We start from the raw sequence: 21,128 nt of genomic DNA, 5'->3' as shown, positions 1-21,128 counted from the left end.
TTGCATGGTGCTTGTGTAATATTTGTTGCACTGCCCCCTCCCTGAGGGCCACACAGTGGGAGTGGCTGGGCATTCCCTTCCTCTTGACTGTTATGTGGATGAGAGGCTCAAGAACTGGATGATGGCAGTTCTGTTCCCAGCTCTACTACTGGCCTGGTGGGTAACCTTGAGCAAGGCCCAGTGCCACTGTGCCTCAGTTTCCCCATCTGTAAAATGGAAATAACCACACTGCCTTCCTTTGCAAATCACTGAGAGATCTACGGATGATAAGAGCTAGGTGTTAGTGTTATAATGGTCATTGGGAGATTATGTAAATTAGAGCAGGCATTATATAGAGCAGAACGGTGCCTGCTGTGGTGGTTTCAAAGCTCCAGTTGGGCTAGGTTGCACTGGGTCATTGATAGGAGGTTAGCATATTGTTTTACAGAATCTCAATATAACATTTTAATAATTTAATACAGGACAGTATGTTTCTATCCCTCATGGCTGAGAGGTAAACCTTCTGTAACTGACAATTCTGTCTGCCTCTGTTTGCACAGAGCCTGAACCAATAGGTCTGAGAGAAGTGAACTGGGCCATGTATCTCAAAGCACGTTACTTCAGATTCCCAGCGAAGATAATGTAAATGTCAACAGTGTTAAATATTTCACTACTGTTTGAACCTATGTAAGAAAGGCGAGTAAGGAGCCCATTGCAATGCTCTGCACAATCTGCTCTGATTGACATTTCACAGCAGTGCCACAAGTGGAGCTATCACGGCTTCCTCTGCCCCTCTCCTCACTCCAAATCTGACCTGTGGAACTAAAAGGCCGGAGCGGAAGAGCAGAGGCCAAGCGGGCCTCTGAGCACCATTAACGGAGAGCCACTCCTGAAGAACCCAGTGGAACATTCAAACCGCAGCGTGGGGAGCCTACCCACAGAAGCCCACCTGAGCATATTATGAACATATGTACAATGTACTGTGAGTGGTGTTTCCTTTTCACATCTCAAGGAGGCAGAGCTTGGGAGAATATCTATCCTCCCCCCGACTCCATTTCAACCCTGAAGTGATTTAAGTTCACTGGGTCCTCCACCCTTCCTGCTGTCCCCCAGCCTCTCAACGTAACGCCTGGCCTACGTGAAGTGCTCACTACACCTTGGCAATTCCAAACCACTCAAAAGAAAACAGCCACAAGGTAAAGGGGAGAAAAGATGTTTTCATTTCAATTTTCTATAATAAAATGAGATGGTAATTCTGACAGCAAATCAGATTGCCCAGAAAAGAAAGTCAAACAGCATTTCAAGCTCTGTTTGAAAAACACAAGTAAAACAACAAGGGGAAGAGACTGATTTCAGAAGCGCCACGATCTTTGCATTGCAAATGTATTAAGTCAAATAAACCGCTCCCCCAGCCTGTCATAAGATGTGTCTTTCAGGGCATCACTATGGACCAAATTCTTCCCTCAGATATAAACGTCCTGTATGTCTGATGACAGAAATTGGCCCAGTGTTACCAGTGAGATGCTACAGAATGTACAATATAGGGCATTATATGTTTTAACAGCAACTGCAGTACAATGGCTCCTTCATACAATGCCCTGTGCCTGTTTTGGAAGGGGTTAAAAATAGATCCTTAATAAAATCTAAGCTTGCGGTCAATTCCCTGCTAGAGTTTTACCTTCCACCAAATCTAATTAATGGGCATCTAAGAAAAGTTCTACGTTTAAGTCACTGTATGGGATAAATTCTTCCTCTGAGAAAGGATTTAGCAAAACTTTAAAGAGCTCTGGGCACTTGATTAATTTGCAAATGGGACCCTCTGGAGGGTAGCTGAGTATTTGTGTTTGATGGTTTTTGGGAACACACCATTGTTCTCTAGCTAGGTCTCTAGGCTGTAACAGATGCCTTCAGCTTCTAATCTGAGGCAGCAGCTGAAGAGTGGGCACAGACAGCAGCCCATGGTGAGAACAGCGTATTTATCACTCCTGGGGCTGTGCAGACTGACATGAATATTAGAGCTCCTACATTCGCACCAGTCACAGCTGCCTCAGGCAGCCCCTTCCAGGTGCCTAAGAGTAATGATTGTAAGCATTAAGTACACACAAATGAAATAGCCCAGTCTGAGCAGCAGAGGCTGTTATTAAAGACCTGAGTCAACGTTAGCAAACTTATCACAGGTGCAATGGACTGGAAAAGGGTGGCATTCAGCAGGCTGATGGGATGTGACTTATTTTAGATCATCTCCGCCCCATTCTCCCTGAACATCCCGATTAACTGGCAGCCCTTTTCTCTCCCCCAATGGCAGGCTCAATGTTGGCTTGGACCTGGGGAAAAATGTGTATGCTCCCTAGTGTGACTGGCCTTCCATATACCCCCCAGGCACATTACTGCTCTCACTGCCTGGGGAAATCCTGACCCCACTGAAGTCAGTGGCAACATTCCAATTGACTTCTGTGGGGTCAGGATTTCACACCATACATTACTCCCAATCCTCTCAACTGCTACTGTTGGTGTTAAGCTGGCTCACACCAGGGCAGGATCTGCATCTTTGACTTTTCTTTTTCTCTCTCTGCGTTGTGCCATTGCTCATGCTGCATTATACACTTGGGAGCCCATGCCAAAGCCCACTGAAGTCAATGGAAGTCTCTCTGTTCACTTCAGTGGGCTTTGGATCAAAGCCTTGATAACTCTACCAAGCTCACTCTCTCCCACTTCCTCAAAACCGTACTTAAAAACCCACTTTATCTCCCTCTGTCTACCAATCACTACTTGCAGTCCCTCCCCTGGACTGCTGCCCCATGTTTGTCTTCTCTAAGGGCCCGACAGGGTGAACAGTTCTGTATACGTAGTTGCTGACTCTTGCCTGGGAAAGTGTGGGTCTGTGCGCATGACCATTAACTGTAAGCTCTCCAGAGCGGGCAATGCGCCTCACTCTATATTTGTATAGCAGGGTGTATGTTTACCTGGTTTTGAATAAGAAAAGTAAGCTAAGGTTCGGAATAGGGAGTGTAGAGTAGAGATGAATTGGCTTCCAAAGGCTCAGAGGTTTGGTAAAGAGAAGCACCTGGAACTTGAGATGCTTCCCCAAACTTCTTTGATCTGGAAGTCTTGCAAGTCTCCTGTCTGACTGCTAATAGTCTCTGGTTTGATCAGATCAAAAATACCATAAGTAAAGTTTTCAAAAGTAGCTAAGTGACTTGAAAGCACCTAAACCCCATTGACTGTCAGTGGGACCTAGGGCTTCTAGGTAACTTAAATGTTTAAAAAAAAACAAAAAACCCTCTCAGCTCAATAGCTCTTGACAAATTTTCCCAAACAGTAGGACTTTAAGAAAAAATCCAACCAATCAAACTATTTCAAACCTAAGAAGTTTGGGTCATCTCTTATTTTATCTGAACTGGTTTGCTCAGCCTTAAGTGTAAAGATGGGCCATTGCGGACATGAACTCAAAGACCATCATCAAATCCTACCATGGTCCCCTTCCCGTTTCTGCTCCCTGAGGGTTCTACTGGCTGGAGCCCCTATTGTCATCCCTGCCCAGTGAGACATGTCAACAGAGATGGTCACACCACGGCAAGTGCTCTCATTACACTGCCACGACACAAGAAACTCGGTTAATGTGTTTTGATCCTAAGCCTTCCCTTGTGTATTTTAAGGGATGGCTCATGCAGCCATCTCTCGATCACCCTCCTCAGCTCCACAAGAGAAATCAGTCTCACAAGGAAGCACATTAAAACACAAACTTATTAAGAGCCACCAGACTATTGCCTTTCTTTCCCATGTGACTTGGAGCAGCCATAAGACAAAGTCAGCTCCCTCACCCTGTCATTGGTTAGAGAAGAGGAATAAGGAGAAAGTTTTCTGCATGCGGTTATATAACCCCCTCTTCCCCTCCCAGTAGAACAATGAATCTAATGACCATTACCAATGTGGGTTCTCTGCAGGAGGAGGGGAATCGCAGCTTCATTACCTAATATTTAAAATGGAGCTGGAAGATCTAACAAGGTGAGGCTGCTCTAAATTGAGTGATCCGCTAGAGCTCTCTGATTATCACTTATTCAAGAGACGGCAAAGGGTCATTAAGAGGGCACTAATATTGTTTCCTTTTTAATTTTAAATCTATTTCCATTTCTTTTATTTCCTCATTTGCTTCCTAATCCTGGGACTCTCTCTCTACAGTGCATGCACGTGTGTGTGTGTGGCAGGGGTGGTGGAGCAGGCACTCAGACACACTTGGCAAAGCCAACAGAGTCATTATCACGGTCAAACACAGTGTAGTAGGGGCCAATGAACACGTCTCCCAGGATCCACAGTGGGCCCCCGGGAGGTGGGATGTCCAGGGCTGAAAATCCACTCAGGCAGATGGTCTCTCCCTGTACAGAAACCTACAGGAAAGAGTGAGAAGGTCAGTAGAAGGATGAGTCCTTCCCCCATCCTCCCACAAGCTCCACTCTAGGGCACCAACTGGTGGAACTGACTATGTGGTATGAGGTATTAACTATCATCATCTATCATGACAGAGACTGGCCCTGAGCTCTCCAAACCCAGTGGCAGATGGACTGCAATAGTAGAGGACGTATTGAAAGAGTCACATGATGTCCTGTCCATTATTGCTCACCCTGCCTCCCTAGTTTCATCCACTGCAGGAGCTGATGGCTTTACTCAGGCTAGGTCTACACTTGCAGATATAGAGTGCCAGGAGTTAAACCAGCCCTCAGAGACAGCAGCAGGGAACGCACTGCCATGTGTTCACACAGTGCTCCTTGTGACTGTGGAGCATGTCCACATTAGCAGCTCTTGCAACGCCACAGAGAGCAGTGCATTATGGTAGCTATCCCAGTGTGCATGTGGCTGCAGTATGCTTTGGAAAGGGTTTGCAATGCCTAATGGGGCAGGCACAGTATCACATGATGCAGGTTTCCCAATCCCCTTGTTGCAGGGCATCCTTCTAGATTGCCAGTTGCTTTTCAAATGGGTGTGCGGGTGGAGTGTGACAGGGAGTGTGTTGTGTGTATGAGACAGTGTATTTTGGAAGGCAGAGAGTGTGTCAGCATGCCATCTTGTAAGTTCAGACAGCGGCAGGGGGAAACCCCAACATCAGCCCCAACCCCCCGCCTCTCTCTCTCACATGCACAGATGCCTGCTTCTGCAGCAGGAGCATTCCACAGTAATAGCTGCTTTGTCCCAGAGCAGATAAGCATGTTGGCTGTCAGAAACAGAGCTTTGAAAGGGGACAGCTGCATGCCTGCAGCCAAGTTCAAAACAATGACAAGAGTGGCCACTTGACTTCAAGGGATTATGGGAAGTTTCTGGAGACCAATCACAGCACAGTAATGCAACAGTCGTCCACACTGACATCCCAGCACTTCAGTCCGGGTGCAGAAAGCTCTATGTTTCTCTAAGTGCCTTGCCAGTGTGGACACCTCAAGAGTTGGGTGCCTGGGGCTGATTTAATGTGCTTTAATTTGCAAGTGCAGACAAGGCCTTAGCCGTCTCCTATTACTGCAATAAACCAGTAGAGGTCTCCATTGCTCTCTACAGATCCAGCAGCTGAAATTCGCATGACAACATCATGCATCTGATGAAGTGGGTATTCACCCACGAAAGCTCATGCTCCAAAATGTCTGTTAGTATATAAGGTGCCACAGGATTCTTTGCTGCTTTTACATGACAACATCCTGGTTCTTCAGACTCATGCTTCTCCCTGAGTCTGGCACACAGGGGTCCCATCTGGAACTGTAGTGCATGGAGCCAATTCTGACCTTACACACACTGGTCTAACTCTCTGCAGAGTTACTCCTGATTTAGACCAGAGTGAGCAAGGTGAGAGTCAGACCCTGTGACTGAAGCTCTGGGCTGATCCTGCTCCACATATCCTGCTTTGGAGTCTGGCCTGCTCTCTTGAATAGAAGAGGTTATGACACAGACTCAGATAGGACTGGCAAGCAGCTAACCTTGCAGCAGCGAACAGGCACTATCTTGGCAGGACTCACGTGGGCATTGGGGTGAAACCCCTGCTCTACTGAGATGGTAAGACCACCACTGACTTCAGAGGGGCCAGGATTTCACCACGACAGCCTTGCCTCCTACGTCTAGATGAGAAGAGCTAGCGTAGGAAAGGGAGCTGGGTAGAAGCTGCTCTGGACTCACCTTGAAGATGTACTGTTCTCCAGTGAGCTCAAAGGGTTTTCCTCCTAGCATGAGAGTGACGACGGGAAGGGACGACACTTTATCGCAGGGGATCACGTACTGAAAAGGAAACAGCAGCAGCACACTGAAGCATGAGACCCTATGGGCACAGAAAGGCTGCTGGCTGGCAGGCTTAAGGAAAAGGGGGTCGCTATGGAGATGGCAAGGTCTCTCCTTCTGTGCTCAGACAACAGCCTTCTTCGGGTTAAGGAAAGGAGGCAGCCTATGGTAATTAGCACCCTGTAGCCTTAAATGGAATCTGAATGGGTTCTTTGCTGAGGCATGGGCCCCTTACGATCAGAAGGGCTCAGCACAGTTCAGTGCACAGAGTTTCAGACAGCCAGTGGGAGGACTAGCTCAAGAGGCGGTGTGGTCCTGGGAGTAGCACACTGGCCTGAGAGTCAGAAGACCTCAGTTCCGCTCCCAGCTCTGCCACAGATCTGCGGAGAGAGACTTGTGGCAAGTCACTGCATCACCCTGCCAGGCTCTCCTCCCACCCTTCGTCTGTGGTGTCTCGAATTCCGATGAATGGGAATATAATGCTGTTGGGCTCCTTTGAAAACCTCACACTCAGAGCTCTTTGGGGCACAGAATAAGTGCATATGTAGCGCCTATGCACAATGGAGCCCCTAGGAGCTGCTGAACTAATGAATAAAAGCACAAAACACTGGATGCAAAGCAGAAGCAGGGGCACAAATACAGGGGTTGAAGTCCCTCAATCCCTTGGCCAGCCGGGCCCCAAGTTGCTCTCCAAAGACCCAGTTTTGTCAGTGGGGCTTGTTAGGGGCTATGCTGGGGTATGTAATGAGCAAATGTTTGTTGCACTGTATGTTTGGGGAGATTTCTCAAGGGCTTGTAACACTGTATTCTTACATCCTGCCTGGGACAGCTGGGCTATGGTGGCTGGTTCTGTTCTAGCACCAGAGAAGCCCTTGGAAGGAGATGCTTTCAACCGCTGTTTGCCAAGTCATATTACTGAGATTGCAAATGCTTTGGGGCAGGGGGTGTCTCTTCATTAGGCACTTGTACAGTCTCTAGCACAATAGGGATAGGGCCCTCTAGCTGCTACTGCAATAGAAATAGATAGTGCTAAACAAAAAAAACCCTAGAGACTCTGTATAGGGGCAATCCATCTAATTATAAATAAATTCTCTCAGCGGTGTTGATGGGGCCTGGAGAGAGCCAGGTCCAGAACGAATGTCATTACATTACAGGCACCTGTATCCCTGCAGAAGTTAATAAGGCTGAATTCAGTAGTGTTCTGTATACATTATTCTAAAACCCTACAGAACTTCTTAGAGTAGATCCCTCATAGGACATTTATTAACAGAATCCTAGACTGGGGACTTGATTCTCTATCAGGTTCTATAGGATGGTGAAAACATCCATGGGAAGATTCTCATTGTCTATTAAATCTTGTAGGACTTTTGTGCAAGTGCTTTCAAATGTGAATTTACCCCTCGCGCCTTCCCCCACTGCTACAAGGAGGGGTTACAAGGTCTGAGCCAAAGCCTACTGAAATCAGTGGGATCAGGCCTTAATTCTTGTCCCAGCTGGCCAAGAAACAGCATGGGAGACTATTAAACTCCAGTCCATTTCCTCACTGGCTGCTTCGCTCTTAGTTTATCCAGAACTAGCACAATCATGGTTCAGGGGGTTGGGATTTCTCCATGACAATTTGCTCCTCCCACAGAAGCAGGTCAGTTCCCAAAGTAGGAGAGAGAATCTAAGCTCACGAGCTGCAGTTCAGGATAGGGAAGGGCAGCGTGTATCCCTTCCTCTCTCAGGCTGCTGCCCTTAATTCTCTGTATGGGGCTGTAAAGGTACAGCACCCGGCTCACCGTGCCAAAGAAACAGCAGGTCCCTGCCCCAAGGAACTCGCAGTCTAGAGGCACAAGGGGACATGACGCAGGACAGACAAAGATTTAAGTGCAGTTGGAACACTACTGTTGGGTTTCGGGAGACGTAGGAGAGGGAGGGGATTTGGGTCATATCAATCAGGAGACTTTTCAGGAGAAGGAGAAAAGGAATCTCCCCCCAAGAGAGACTTGGGCAGAGCACAGAGAGTGGGAAGGAACAGTAGGAGGAAAGACAGGCAGAGATGCAAGGAGGGACAGAAATAAGAGATCTGCAAAGTAAAGAGAAGCTTGATATTAAAGCTGTCTGAAGAGGGGAAGCCAGAGTAGAGATTCCACAGGGTGGGGGCACCAGTCTTTTTGAATACTCAGCCCTCTCCACGTTTCCAGTTCACTACTCAGCTTCTCTGCTAGGGTTTACCTGTCCTTTGATGAGTGGCTTAGCACCGATGGCAGCCTGCAGCGCCTTCACCTCCTTTGTTGGCCCTGTAATGAGCGAGGTTCCTGTGTCCACAATAGCTTCACAGCCCCCTTTGCACAGGGTCAGGCCATTGGCAACATCCAGTCTATGTGAAAAAGAAGATTCCCAGACAATAAATGCCCTCTGTGAGTTGCAGTTCAGGTTGCAAATATGAATCAGTTACTTAAACAGGGGAAAAAACCTTAACAGAACAGTATAAAAATACTGGCAAACTGGTGTAGGGGAATTAACAGTTAAAACTCCCAGAATATGCTGAAGTATGGAAATACCTAGGTCTTGATCCAGCAAAGCACTTGAGCAAATACCTCACTTTAAGTGAATAGTCCCATCAACTTCAATGAGAGCACTTATGTGATTGAAGTTATACATACTTTGCCGCAGCAGGGCCAGCAAATTTCTTTAATTTCTGCCTGGTATCTCACAGCTAGCTGACATGCTAAACCTTTTATCATGATGCGTTAACCAGAATGACGACATATAAACCTGTATGTACTTTGGCACTTCCCCTGCAGATATCTGAATCTGTTTCCACAGTGGTTTATGCAGCAGTATGTACCACCATGGGTGGCAAAGGATTATGTAACATTTCCCGCTTCAAAGGAAGTATAGTAGGCTGGTGATGGGGTCTGGTTTGGCCTTTGCTGATGTTAAGCATCACAATACTCTGCAATGTTAAAAAACCTTCCTGTCAAGGGTCTCAATGCACTCTGCAAACATTAAATAACTTGAGGATAATGATACTTGACCCATGTGCCATGGAAGGGTGGGAGGCACTTGGAGATCCTTAGATAAAGGCACTCTACACAGTCCTGTCTACACTACAGAAGCTTTACCGGTGTTGCTATTCCAGCAGAGGCCCCTCATGTAGACACAGTATATGCCAACGCGAGTTATTCTGTTGGCATAGTAGCAGCACTTACCCATATGACATTAGCTATGCTGAGAGATGCCCTCTTCTGTCACTATCAAGGCATTGACGCCTGGGAGCAGGGGGTTGCAGGCACAGATAGGTCAGCTCTGGCTCTTTCCACACCCCTGACTGACAAAGCTACGCTAACAAACCTGTGTAGTGTAGATCTGGTCTAGAGCTTGGAATAGAAGTCCAGGCTTCCTGGCTAACAGCCCTCTGCTCGGACCATGCAACCAGTCTCAGTGCCTCCCCCTCACTTCCCTGAGCAATGCAGAGTGCTTACTACTGCCTGCCTATAAGAAGAGGGCCCCTTCCATCAAGTGCAGAATTCTTTGAGCCCCACTCAGCCTTTACGTACAAGCAACTCTGGGGTTTCATCCCCACTGGGAATGATAGCAATTGGTGGAGCAAGGCCCTGGGGGGAGATAGGCAAAGCTGCTAGAAGCCATAATTTGATGGGTTTACTCCTGCTTGAAGCCAGCATAAGCTGCAGCTTATAAGTGTTTGCACTGGTGGCTTGTGCCCAGCACAGAGCAGGCCTGAATGAAAACAATGGGACTTACACCCATGTATTCGAGGGCAGAATTTATCCCATTGTCTTCCGCCTCTCCCCACTTCCCAGGGACTAACTGGCTAGGTATGAAGGGTCCTGTCCAGACGGGGTGAGGAGGAACGGGGAACTCACTCGTCCATGTGGATCTGCCAGTATGCTTTGCGTGAGACATTCACCCACTTGAAGTCTCCAGTATAATACTTGGGGTCAGTTCCCCCCAGCAGCAGCTCTCCTCCAGGCTGAGCTGATGGGTCCCTGAAAGAAAAAAGACAGAACGTCAATTCAGCTGAAGTGGAAGGGAGGCAGACACTGCTTCTCCAAGCACGCTCATTCCACAAGGGATCCCCATGCACTCATGCCAGGGGAGAGCACGAGCAGGGCACCCACATATGAAAGATATAAAAATATTAAACCACCAACATTGTGGCTTAGGCTGTGAGGGGATATAAGGGAACTCCAGCATGTCTTAGGCTAGCTGAGGGCTGAGCCATCCTGTAACAGCCATGCACGTTGTGTTGAGACCTGGAGAAACTCACTGCATGCAAGGAAAGAGCAATGGAAGAAGGATCATTGGTCACTGAAAGCCCAAGACTGGCCAACTTCTTTTACCACTAGCTCCAGGACCGGAGAGACAGACACAGCCTATTTCTTTATCGCCCTTGCATTTGGGGGTACGGGTAGGGCAGAGGCAGAATAAGCTTTGTCACCCTGTGTACTAGTACAATATCCTTCATCCAGCCAACAACATGCATTTATGTGGGGAGGGATGCAGCTGATCAAATGATACATTGTGATTGCCTGACTCACGGCCCAGAGAACCGCATTCTTCAGGTTATTTCAACACACAGATTGCAGCTGACTAGGTCTGAGGAAGCATTGCTATGGGGGATTTTTAGCCGTAACTGATCCAGAACACCCCGCACCCCAATAAGACATTTTTCAGCCCAAGGAGTCTCGTCTCTCCCAGGAAAACGGAAAACCATGCTCAGGTCTGTAGGAGTGGTGATAGGTATGACCGAGCCAGTGAGGGTATGACAGGGCCTCCTGCTGCCATGATCCCAGTCCTCCCTCTGTATTGTCTTTTCCCACTCATCTCCCACTCCCCTTGGGACGCACAGCCTCTCCTGGCCCACCTCAGCACCACATTCAACCCCTCCTCTTAGAAACAAAGACCCAGAATCTCCCCTTCCTCACACTGGTTTCATATCAATGTAGCTCTGTGATGGTACTCCCAACTGTCACCGGTACAAGGAGGAGGAATCAGGCCTAAACTCCTTCAGCAAGGCCTACCAGTGACTCCAATCACCACATGCTATATGCACAGGCCTCATGTGAACCAACCCAGAAGGAATTCATGACTTCTTCCCAGTCCAGAGTTTGACTTTCAGCCGACATATACACAGTGGGTAGAGTTCTGCACTACCTGAGGTCCCATTCCCCATTGCTCTACCCTTTGGGTAGGCATCCGGGTATACTTGGTCCTGCCTCAGTACAGGGGGGTGGACTAGATGACCTCTGGAGGTCACTTCCAGCCCTACTTTGTTATTACACTATTAACGCCACCTGTGCAAAGTGGGTGTGAAAGGCTACCATTCTGATCAGGTGGAAGTGCATAGGTGGAAGTGACTGTCTAAGGGGCCAGACAGAGAAAAACTTAGGGCTGGATAGAGAGGATGCTCAGCAGCTCCCAAGTCTTTTTGGGGACGCTCCATCTCCTCAAAGGATCGGGCCATTTGACTGTAAGCTCCTCGGGGCAGGACGTGCACTGACTTGCCCAGTGACAAACATGCTGTAGGCATTCAGGAAAGGGAATGTTTCGCAGCTGATGTAAATCAGCAGAGCTCCAGAGAACTGAAATTAAAAATAAAAATAAAAAACAGCTTTGTACGGAGCTCTTCAGTCAGTTGCCTGATGCCAAGCAACCTGTGGGAAGTAGCTACAGCAACAGATGAATGCCCACTCTCTCTGAAGTAGTAAGGGTGTCAGAAAACACACCCTATTGCAATAATGGGATTCTGGGGCCAAGCCCTCTTCTGGTGCCAAAAGGATGCAGCTCCATTGATTTCCATACAGCTGTGCCCCTTTACACCGAGGGTCTGATCCTTGGAATGAGGGTGGGAGGACAGGAGGTGGCCCACAGGTTGGAGACAGCCAGATGTGATGTCTCAAGAATGAGCTCCGTGCCCCCACAGTGTTACCTGTTGAGGTAGAAGGAAAAGATGTTCTTATCCACCAGCTTCTGCTGAATGACATTATCAAAGAAGGGTGTGACTTTGTCCACAGAGATCTTCGGGAAGGCCATGCCCATAATGCCGTCGAACTTGGCAGCGATGAAAGTTATGCCAGGTTGCTTGGTTGCTTCACCAAAGATCTGGTCCTTGACAACTAAGTCACCAATCTGCAGGGAGGGGGAAAAAAAAATCCCACCCAAAACCAAGATGGTTAAAAAGAGACAGTTTCAGAATACTGGGTGGGAGAAAGCACTTTCCTGGAAACAGGATGGAGTCTATGTGTGAGAGCTGTTCTCTGGTCTAGCATTGGCTAGAGAGATCCTGCCTCTCAATGCGTGCCTCACACAGAAACCACGGGTAGGTCTCAGGTCAGAATGCTATGCTACAAATACAGGCCATTGGAGATACAGCTCCCATCTAGTGCAGGCAGACCAACACTGGGCCCTCACAGCTCCTCGTGAATAGGGTGACAGGAAATGCTTATGCTCCCTTCCCTGGATCAGACTTACTCCTCTAGCTGCTCTCTCATTTCTCTTGGCTCGCTCTCTTTGAGCCCCTCGGCTCGATCTGTGCCCCCACCACTGAACTGAAACAGCCCTCCTGCAGGTCACTGATAGCTTAGCTCCTTGGGGTAGGGAGTGTCTTTTTGTTCAGCATTTGTACAGTGTCCAGCACAATGGGGTTCTGGTCCATGACTGGGGCCGTTAGGTGCTATGGTAAGACATGTAACAGTAAAAATAACAAATCCCATTCGCTCCTTGGCTTTCACCTCATGGCTTCCCTGGCCTTGCGCTTTCCTGATTTCTCCTCATGCTCTCAGTGTGTTTTTCCGTGACTTCTTGGCCTCCTCTTTGCTCCACATGATTCTGTATTCTTTCCCCGCTTTGTACTCCCTCTCTTTAGGGGATGCCATCTCCCACCCATTCCTTCACCTACCATAGCGACCACCACCCCTACTGCCCTTTTCCCTAACCTCTGCACTTGTGTGTTCAACTCCAGTTCAAAATGGCCCCCCATCACCACTGGCAGCGCTGTTATCCTTCCCGTCTCCACGCTCTGTCACCACACACATCTGGCAAGTTGCTGAGTCCTGTAGCTTCTACTTGTCCTTTCCTTGCTATCCCCTTACTGAGGTCATCCCCTGCAACCCCACCCCTCAATCATCTCCTGTCTGGCTTGACTGCCTCACTGCTCTCCCCCATCAAAGGCAAGTCTGAAGCAACCACTGCTAATGGGAGCTCCCATTGTGACCACATCAATTCTGCTCTTTCAGTCCCTCCACTGGTTTCTGTCCTTACCCACAAGGCCTTACAGAATCCTGTCCCACCTACAGCTCCTTCTTTCATTCCCAAATCACCTACTCACCTTTCCCTTCCTTCCAGTCAGCAGCCATCATGCTCTCCCCTACTTCAGAAACAACCTCCCTTCCTGCATCGCTCTCTTTCCTCCCTCAAACCCAAACCCCATTTAGCTTATTCTCCTAGCTAGAATCTGTAGCCTCCCCTCATGAACTGCTGGTCTGTGCCACATGTTTGTCTGTCTAGTGGGATTTGGATTGCACATCCCTCAGTGTACGGGAAGTTTCCCCATCCACATTTACGGCCCTACTTATATCTTTTGAATCAGGAGACCCCAAACATTCAGAAAGCAGACACCATAGATGCTGACTCCCACAGTTCTCAGGAAAGCAAGTCAGGAAATTGAGGTTGGCACAAAAGGGTTGTGTTTGGGTGGTGGGAGGGGCAAAGCGGCAATCTGACTGATATGAATATAAGGTCAGCTCTCTTGCCAGACTCATGGCTAGAAGGACTGATATGGTATAAAGCACTAGGAGATCAGTGTGGCCCCACAGAAATCAATGGAGCTAGGATGATTTACACCAGATAAGGATCTGGCCTTTGGTTTCTAGCTCTAGCAGTTCAAGAGATCTCATGGCTTAAAATGATCACAGGCAATTTTACCAATTGGACCAGGATGCTTTCAGAGTCCTAACCATCATTCCTCAGTCCACCCTGGCTGGGTCTGAAACTCTCATTGGCAGCATTACAGTGAGATGTACTGTACTGAAAAATGCAACATCTCTGACCTGACATCAGAAAACGATCCCTTGTAAATGACTAAAATCCCCGCAGGTTTAAATAGTGCCTCGCTCTGTGTCAGTGTGTAAAGGTGTGTGTGCAGGCCTGGTATGTGTACAGAGAGCTCTTATTTTAACTGGACTAAGAACACTTTCTGTTTCAAAGTGTAATTTGCTTCACAAGAGACAAAAGCCACAGAGCAGGATGTGGGGCAGAAAGGATCTGAGTGACACGTCCGGTAACGCACTGAGAAGAGGGAGGCATTTTCAGAAGTGATAAAAGGTACCACCACAGCACAACTTCAGTTTTTAAACAACAGCAATAAAATATTTGATGGGCCCAATCCCTAGCGGGAGCAACGCTAATTTACGCCAACTGGGGAGCTGCCCAAAAATCGCTAACATTTTTACACGCACAAAGATAGCCAGGCGTGCAAACATTTTCAGGCTTGAAGTCTGAGAGCATCTTTAGCAGAGCAAAGGCATTGGGTTACAGAACTTTCCCTCTCTAAGTCACTAGTTTGGCTTCCATCCAGGTACATAATGATCAAAAATCATTTCTAGCTGATGGCTGTTTGATGGCCTCACTCCAGTTCCTTGCAGAGAGGTGTCACGCATCACATCCTGCAATTGGCACCCTAGTTAGCAGTCTCAGCAGAAAGATCACAAATGGAGAGGGGCACAAAGGTCAAATCCTCAGTTGGTGTAGGGCAGGGTTAGCTCCAATGACTTCAGTGGAATGGGGACAATTTACCCCAGCTGGGAATCTGGCCTTGAATACTCCCTTTCTGCTGTGTGGCTAAATGAGGACTTCACTGTGCAGGGCCATCAGCCCAGCACTCACCGGTCTGTGCTTTCTGTCTTATACTTGTAACGCACCCCCTAAACTCCCTGTGAAGCTAGAAACCCTTGACAGAACTCAGGATTACCAGTACTCTAGGAGGCAGAGGTGCCTCTGCTACAGCTGTATTCACTGTTTGCTATTTGGAGTGCAATTCCCAGCTCCATCAGGAAGGCAGAAAGTTTTCTACACGGCTGGTGAAGGCTTCCAAGGAAGGTTGTGGAATCTTCCTCACTGGAAGTTTTTAAGACCAAATTGGACAAATACCTGTCAAGGATGGTCTTGGCTGGTCCTGCCTCAGTGTGTGGGGTTGGACTAGAGGACCTTGAAGTTCCCTCCAGCCCTAAATTTCTGTGTTTCTATTACTTCTCATGGGGTGTTTTTCCCTGGGATGTTCAATAAAGGTTCAGGACACCCATGTTTAGGGGCTGGGATTTGGGGGAAAGCAGAGAAGGGAAAGACACAATCCTTCATTCCCTTTCATCTAGTCAGCTGTCCTTGCCAAACACCTGCCAAGCCAGACCCACAGCTGACAAATCGTGACTTTGATGGCGCTTTGCTGATGTCAACCTGCTGAGCACCTGGCCTGGCCTGATGGCTGCATTTTAGGTCTGTGCTCAGACACTGACAATGGCTTCCATTTCACATCTCCTGTGCATCCCAAGCCTCTCTCTGACATCAGTGGAAATTTGGGGTGTGCAATGAATGCTGGATCTGGCCCAGTACGGGAAGCCTCTTGGGTTCCCAGCATTTAGCGCCCACCTCCGAGTGCCAAGAACCCACTGCAGTGCTCCTTTGCATTGTAAACTCGGCTTATCATGGGATAGACTTCGATCACTTCCGCACACAGGGAAGCTGAACATTGCCAATTGCAATGGCTGCAGAGAGCCCTTTCCCACCCCCCCTACTCACGCAGGCTCAGGAACAAACTAATTAAAAAGAAGGCATTACAGTGATAATTAAAAAAAGCTGCAATTTCCCTTCTGACTCCATTTCGCTCCCTCCATTAAACTGTAGAGCACTGAAACCTACTAACACAATCCCATAAAGCCAGCTGCTTTGGATCGCCGCCCCACTCCATCATTGGAGCAGCTCCTTTCAAATGGCCTCTTCATCCCTCCAGTCACCTGCGCCCAGCTCCCCCCCGCTGCTCTCTCCCTGCAATCCTCCAATCCCACTAGCAGCAACCGACAGCACAGGGCAAAAGCAGACATCTCTATCGCTAGACTTTTTTTTTTTAAACCTAACAGAAGTGGAACATTTATTGTTAAATGCAAAATGACTTCATTCGGGAACAACGATAAAATGCTTGGAAGGGGTTTTAGTGAATCCGAGAAGCTTCCTGAATGGAAATGACTAGGGTCTAGATCAGGGGTGGCCAACCTGAGCCTGAGAAGGAGCCAGAATTTACCAAGGTACATTGACAAAGAGTAATATGTCAGCAACCCCGCACCCATCAGCTCCCCCCCCCCTCCAGTCCCCAGTGCCTCCTGCCCACCAGCAACCCCATCAATCAGCATCTCCCCCTCACTCCCCACGCCTGCCGCAAGCAGGCTTGAGGGAAGGGGTGGAGTGGGGGCAGAGCAGGGGGTTGCACTCCCTGGCGCATTGGAAAGTTAGTGTCTGCAGCTCCAGCCCGAGTCAGCACCTATGCAAGGAGCCGCATATTAACCTGTGAAGAGTTGCATGTGGCTCTGGAGCCATGGTTGGCCACCCCTGGTCTAGATCATCTAGAACTGAATGTTGTGAAGCCAGGGAAGTAGGCATGGGAGGCAGGGACAGAGCTAGAATGGAGGTACAGGGATAGCATTGGGCTGTACAGATCTCCCAAGACCAGTGCAGTTTTTGGGGGTGGGAATGGAGGGAGGAAAGTTCTACTGGTTTTGGAGGTCAATCCTTGCTCATTGTGGGGTGGCAAATCCTTTCACCCGACCAGGCAATACTGACAGTCAATCTTAGCAAGGGGAAACTCACTAATGGCGTCATCTGAACTCACTGCAAGTCTACCCATTGACTGATTCATTTTGAATCGGTCCCAGAGTCTCTTGTTGCTTATGGGGATAACACCTACAAGAGGAATGTTTTGACTGTAAGTCAAGTATTTCTGCACTAGTCTAGAAAAGATTCTGGCAGAGGGGGGCCAGAGTCTAGTCCAAGCCAGATTGGAAATTCAGTTTAGGCTGTTCTTCTGTGCAGTGAGGTGGAGAAAGAGAGGGATCCCTTTCTTTTGACACCAGCAGACTTTGTTAGCCAACACTTTTAAACTGGGACAGACGGAGAAAATGCCAATGGATTTCTGGGCCTACCTAAAATAGGTTTATAGATGTATCTATTTTGCTTAGCAAGTTTAGGGCTCTCAAGCCGACACTGAAGACTAAGGCCCAGATCCTCTGAGGTATATAGGATCCTCACATGCATTGATTTTCAACACCTTGAGGATCTGGCTCTACGTAATTTGGAAGCCCAAGTCCCAGTGACTTTCGACAGGACTTGAGCGCTAAGTCACAGCTGTGACTTTGAAAGCCCTCAGCCACATTTTCAAGAGTGATTGTGGGCATCTCATTTTCTGAGTGCCTAACTTGAGACACACTGAAGTAGCCTGATTTTTCAGAGGGTGGATGCTCTGCACTTCCTGGTCATCAGGTTCCTTTAAGTTGTCTCAAGTTAAGTGCTGGAAAAAAGGATGCACCGCCCCAAAAATCACAGGTCCCTTGAAAATGTAGGCCCCAAGTTTCTACACAGAAGCAGAACCAGTGCAATACAGGCAACAGCAGGGCAAGCTCATCCCAGACTGCCTCAAGTATGATATGATGGGACTACCTCTAGTGGACGTAGGGTAGTTTAATCTCCATTTTCACTCAATGCTTAGCCTCGGTAATGAGATCTGCCAATTGCAACATGGACAAGTGTCCCTGGGGGAGGCGGACCGAGACCCTCAACTAAGGCCCTGCTTCAGCAAAGCACTTGAGCAAGTGCTTACCTTTAAGGAATAGTGGGATACAGTCTTTCCCAGTGACTAGCGAACTGGACTGGGAGTCGGGAGACATGGGTTCTATTCCTAACAACCACTGGCCTGCTAGGTAACTGTCGGCAAGTTAATTCCCCCTCTCTGTGCCTCAGTTTCCCCACTTTACGATACTGACCTGTGTAAAATGCTTTGAGATCTGATGGGTATTGCTAAGGCCCATTGAAATCAAAGGCACATGCCTGAATTCCTGGCTCAACGAGGGCCTACATGGGTTGCAGAAGTGAAGTACAGTCATTACTAACCCCCACAGCATCCTGGCTGAGGAATCCAGAGAGGCTCCCGGTTCCATAATGGATGGCGAAAGCTGTGCCGTTCTTCTGGTACGTACTGGATTTGGAGGAGTCATATTTGTGATGGATCACTGCAGCGAGGAAAAGGAATATAGCAGATACACACAATATTAATGCTGCTCAGCAACTTATACAGTGTGTTGCCTGTTTGAAGCACTGGTCGGGCATTAGCTAATTAAATGAGCTGATCTCCCCTAAAACAAAAGTTGGAAAAAATTTCCCACAATTTTTCTGTCAAAATTTCAACAACAATTTGAAATTAAAAAAAAAAGGAAGCAGCTGTCAGGAAGTCCTAGAAATTAATGTCACAACCCGCCTGAGAGGTGCAATAGGGGATTGTTATCCCCCTTTTACATATGGTGGGGGAGGGGAAGAAGCAGAGACGTCAAGGTCACACTAAAGTCAGTGCTGGAACATAGATCAGGAAACTCAGGACTTCCAGGCTCCTAATCCCATGCTCAGAACTCCAGACCATGCTGTCTCACCTGCTCTTAAAAGTAAATGTATGCTGAAGGAGAGGGTAAGCAGAGCTCTGATTCTTACATATGCCAATTCCGGAATGCCTTATAAAGCATTTCTAACATGCGAGGAATTCAATTATGAGATCCGATTTAGCAGTTGAATAGGATTTGGCTACCATATTTAGAGACTAGACTGCACATGGCTGTTATGTCAGTGGACATTAGAAACCATGAGAGTGATGCTCAAGTCACCATAACTGCCCCAAGAGAAAGCTGCTTTGGGCTATGGAGAGTTTGGGTGAATTTAAGTATATACAGGTATTAAACACAAACATTAATTTTTGTATTCACTCATTTACATCACATAGTGTGTCCTTCTTAGAGGTGGTCTGGAAAAGATTTCTTAAAATATACATTTTCTGCCCTTCTTTATAAAGATGGCCTGGAAGGTTTTAGTTTAAAAAAAAAAGAAAAGGGGGCGGGGGGGGGGAAAAGGATGTATTCCTCCACACCTATTTGTTTTATACCTTAGAAAGTTCAGGAATTTTATTTATTTCTTCCCCAGTTTTGCTCCAGGGTGTAAATGGATGTCTCAGCTGACATGGATTGTTTTTAATTATAAGGTTGGAGACAACAAGTCATTAGCAATGCCATCCTTGCTCCCAAATGTTTATTAATCCCTGGAATTAAAATAGGTCGAAAGACAAACAAGCCAAATAGATGGGACCCAATACATCATTGCCTGGCACCTTGGGTCTAATCACATCTGTGTAAACTCAGTTCCAGTTTGGGAGCATTATACATTTGTTTTGCACTACAGTAAAATGAGCAGTACAAGGTGCAAGTGGAGAATCAGGACCACAGAGCTGTAAACAGACCAGCTAAAATCTCTTCCCCTCTCAACTGCTCAGCTATCTTACTCCTGCCTCATGGGTTGTCACCACTTCCCTAGTTCTCTAGAGGTACAGAATCTCCAAGATAGACCAGTCTGGAATCAGAGAGTCTGTAGCCTAGACAGGGCCCAAATCTCCTATATATCCACCTGCCAAACCACTATGAATCATAAAGGGCACAAGTCCAATATTCCCCCCCCCCCCAGCTTTGCAGGTCACCTTTCATGTTTGTATATTTGTTGGCTCCACTTTCTCCATTCTGCTTAAGTAGCACATTCGGTGGCTTTTAAAAGGCATTTTACACAGTTGGGTTTGACATCTTCTTTGGAGATTTATTATACTGCAACATCACTGGGTGAAAACCTTGTAATTTCTAAGCCTTTGGTTTTAGCCACAACATTTTTTTTTTAAACTCGGTTATCATTAATTATATATCAATAAACATGTGCATGCACATTCTGGGCAATAACACTAGAAACTAGGACAGTTGGTATCAGATCTAGCAAGATAGGTTTTTTTGACAGCATTGAGCAATAGGACAACATAGCTATAATTTAAGGAGAAGTAGAGCGACTCATGGAATGGCTTATTACCCAATCAAGGTCAATTCCCAAAGAGAGTGTGTGAGAGATGGGGGAAAGGAAGGGGAAGAGACAGAGCAGGGACAGAGATGGGGAGAAGGAAGAGCCATTAACTTGACCAGCACACTGGACTGGACTCAGGACATATGGTATTATTCCTGGCTGTTGCTGGTGACCTTGGGCAAGTTGCTTCGCTTTTTGTGTTCCATCTGTAAAATGGGGATAAAGATATTGACATCTCCTTTGTTAAGGTTCGAGCTCTACTGAGAAGACCGCTGTAAGAGTGGATATTATTGTTGTTCTGTATTTCACTCACCCCTCCCACCGCCAATGCCACTCCCCCATTTCAAGTGGGCCATTGATAAACCCATCAGCATAGACTCTCCTTGTCCCTTTCTCCTCAGTCAAGGGACAAGAGTGCCAATGCCCAGATATCAGTACTATGCTCCACTAATGCATCTATCACCACAGGGCAAGGAATGGCTTGCTCTGGTGAGCTGAAAAAGTGCAAAACAAACGACTGCATCCTCCAAACCCCTGGGCTGGACAAACTTAAGGGGGAAAGAAAAAGAAGATATTTATTTTGAAGACCTAGTGGCTACAGGTGCCAAGGACAGGGACCATCTGTGTCTAGCTTAGCCATGCTGGCAGCTGCCTAAGCTGGTGAAGCCATCCTGGGACTGGGAGTGCAAATGAGAACACAAGAGACCCCTACAGCATTCAGTGTTTCACTTGGGTTATTCTCCCTGACTGCTCCA

The 21,128-nt window shown here is 47.6% G+C and overlaps 1 protein-coding gene across 1 annotated transcript in view; it reads right to left on the bottom strand.

Moving 5' to 3' along the window:
- Nucleotides 1–1,176: 1,176 nt before the first annotated feature.
- The window catches only part of CTSD (cathepsin D), a 33,452-nt gene continuing 13,500 nt past the window's right edge, over nt 1,177–21,128 (bottom strand). Inside the window, exons 3-8 of the mRNA XM_030560593.1 lie at nt 18,388–18,506; nt 12,167–12,366; nt 10,101–10,223; nt 8,446–8,590; nt 6,130–6,228; nt 1,177–4,364 (exon numbers count right to left, since the gene is read on the bottom strand). Coding sequence (XP_030416453.1) covers nt 4,203–4,364; nt 6,130–6,228; nt 8,446–8,590; nt 10,101–10,223; nt 12,167–12,366; nt 18,388–18,506 — 848 coding nt within the window. The 3' untranslated portion in view covers nt 1,177–4,202. The remainder of the gene's footprint in view (nt 4,365–6,129; nt 6,229–8,445; nt 8,591–10,100; nt 10,224–12,166; nt 12,367–18,387; nt 18,507–21,128) is intronic.

Source organism: Gopherus evgoodei, chromosome 4, assembly GCF_007399415.2.
Source record: "Gopherus evgoodei ecotype Sinaloan lineage chromosome 4, rGopEvg1_v1.p, whole genome shotgun sequence".
NCBI lineage: Eukaryota > Metazoa > Chordata > Testudines > Testudinidae > Gopherus > Gopherus evgoodei.
This window is presented reverse-complemented; position numbering and strand designations above follow the sequence as displayed.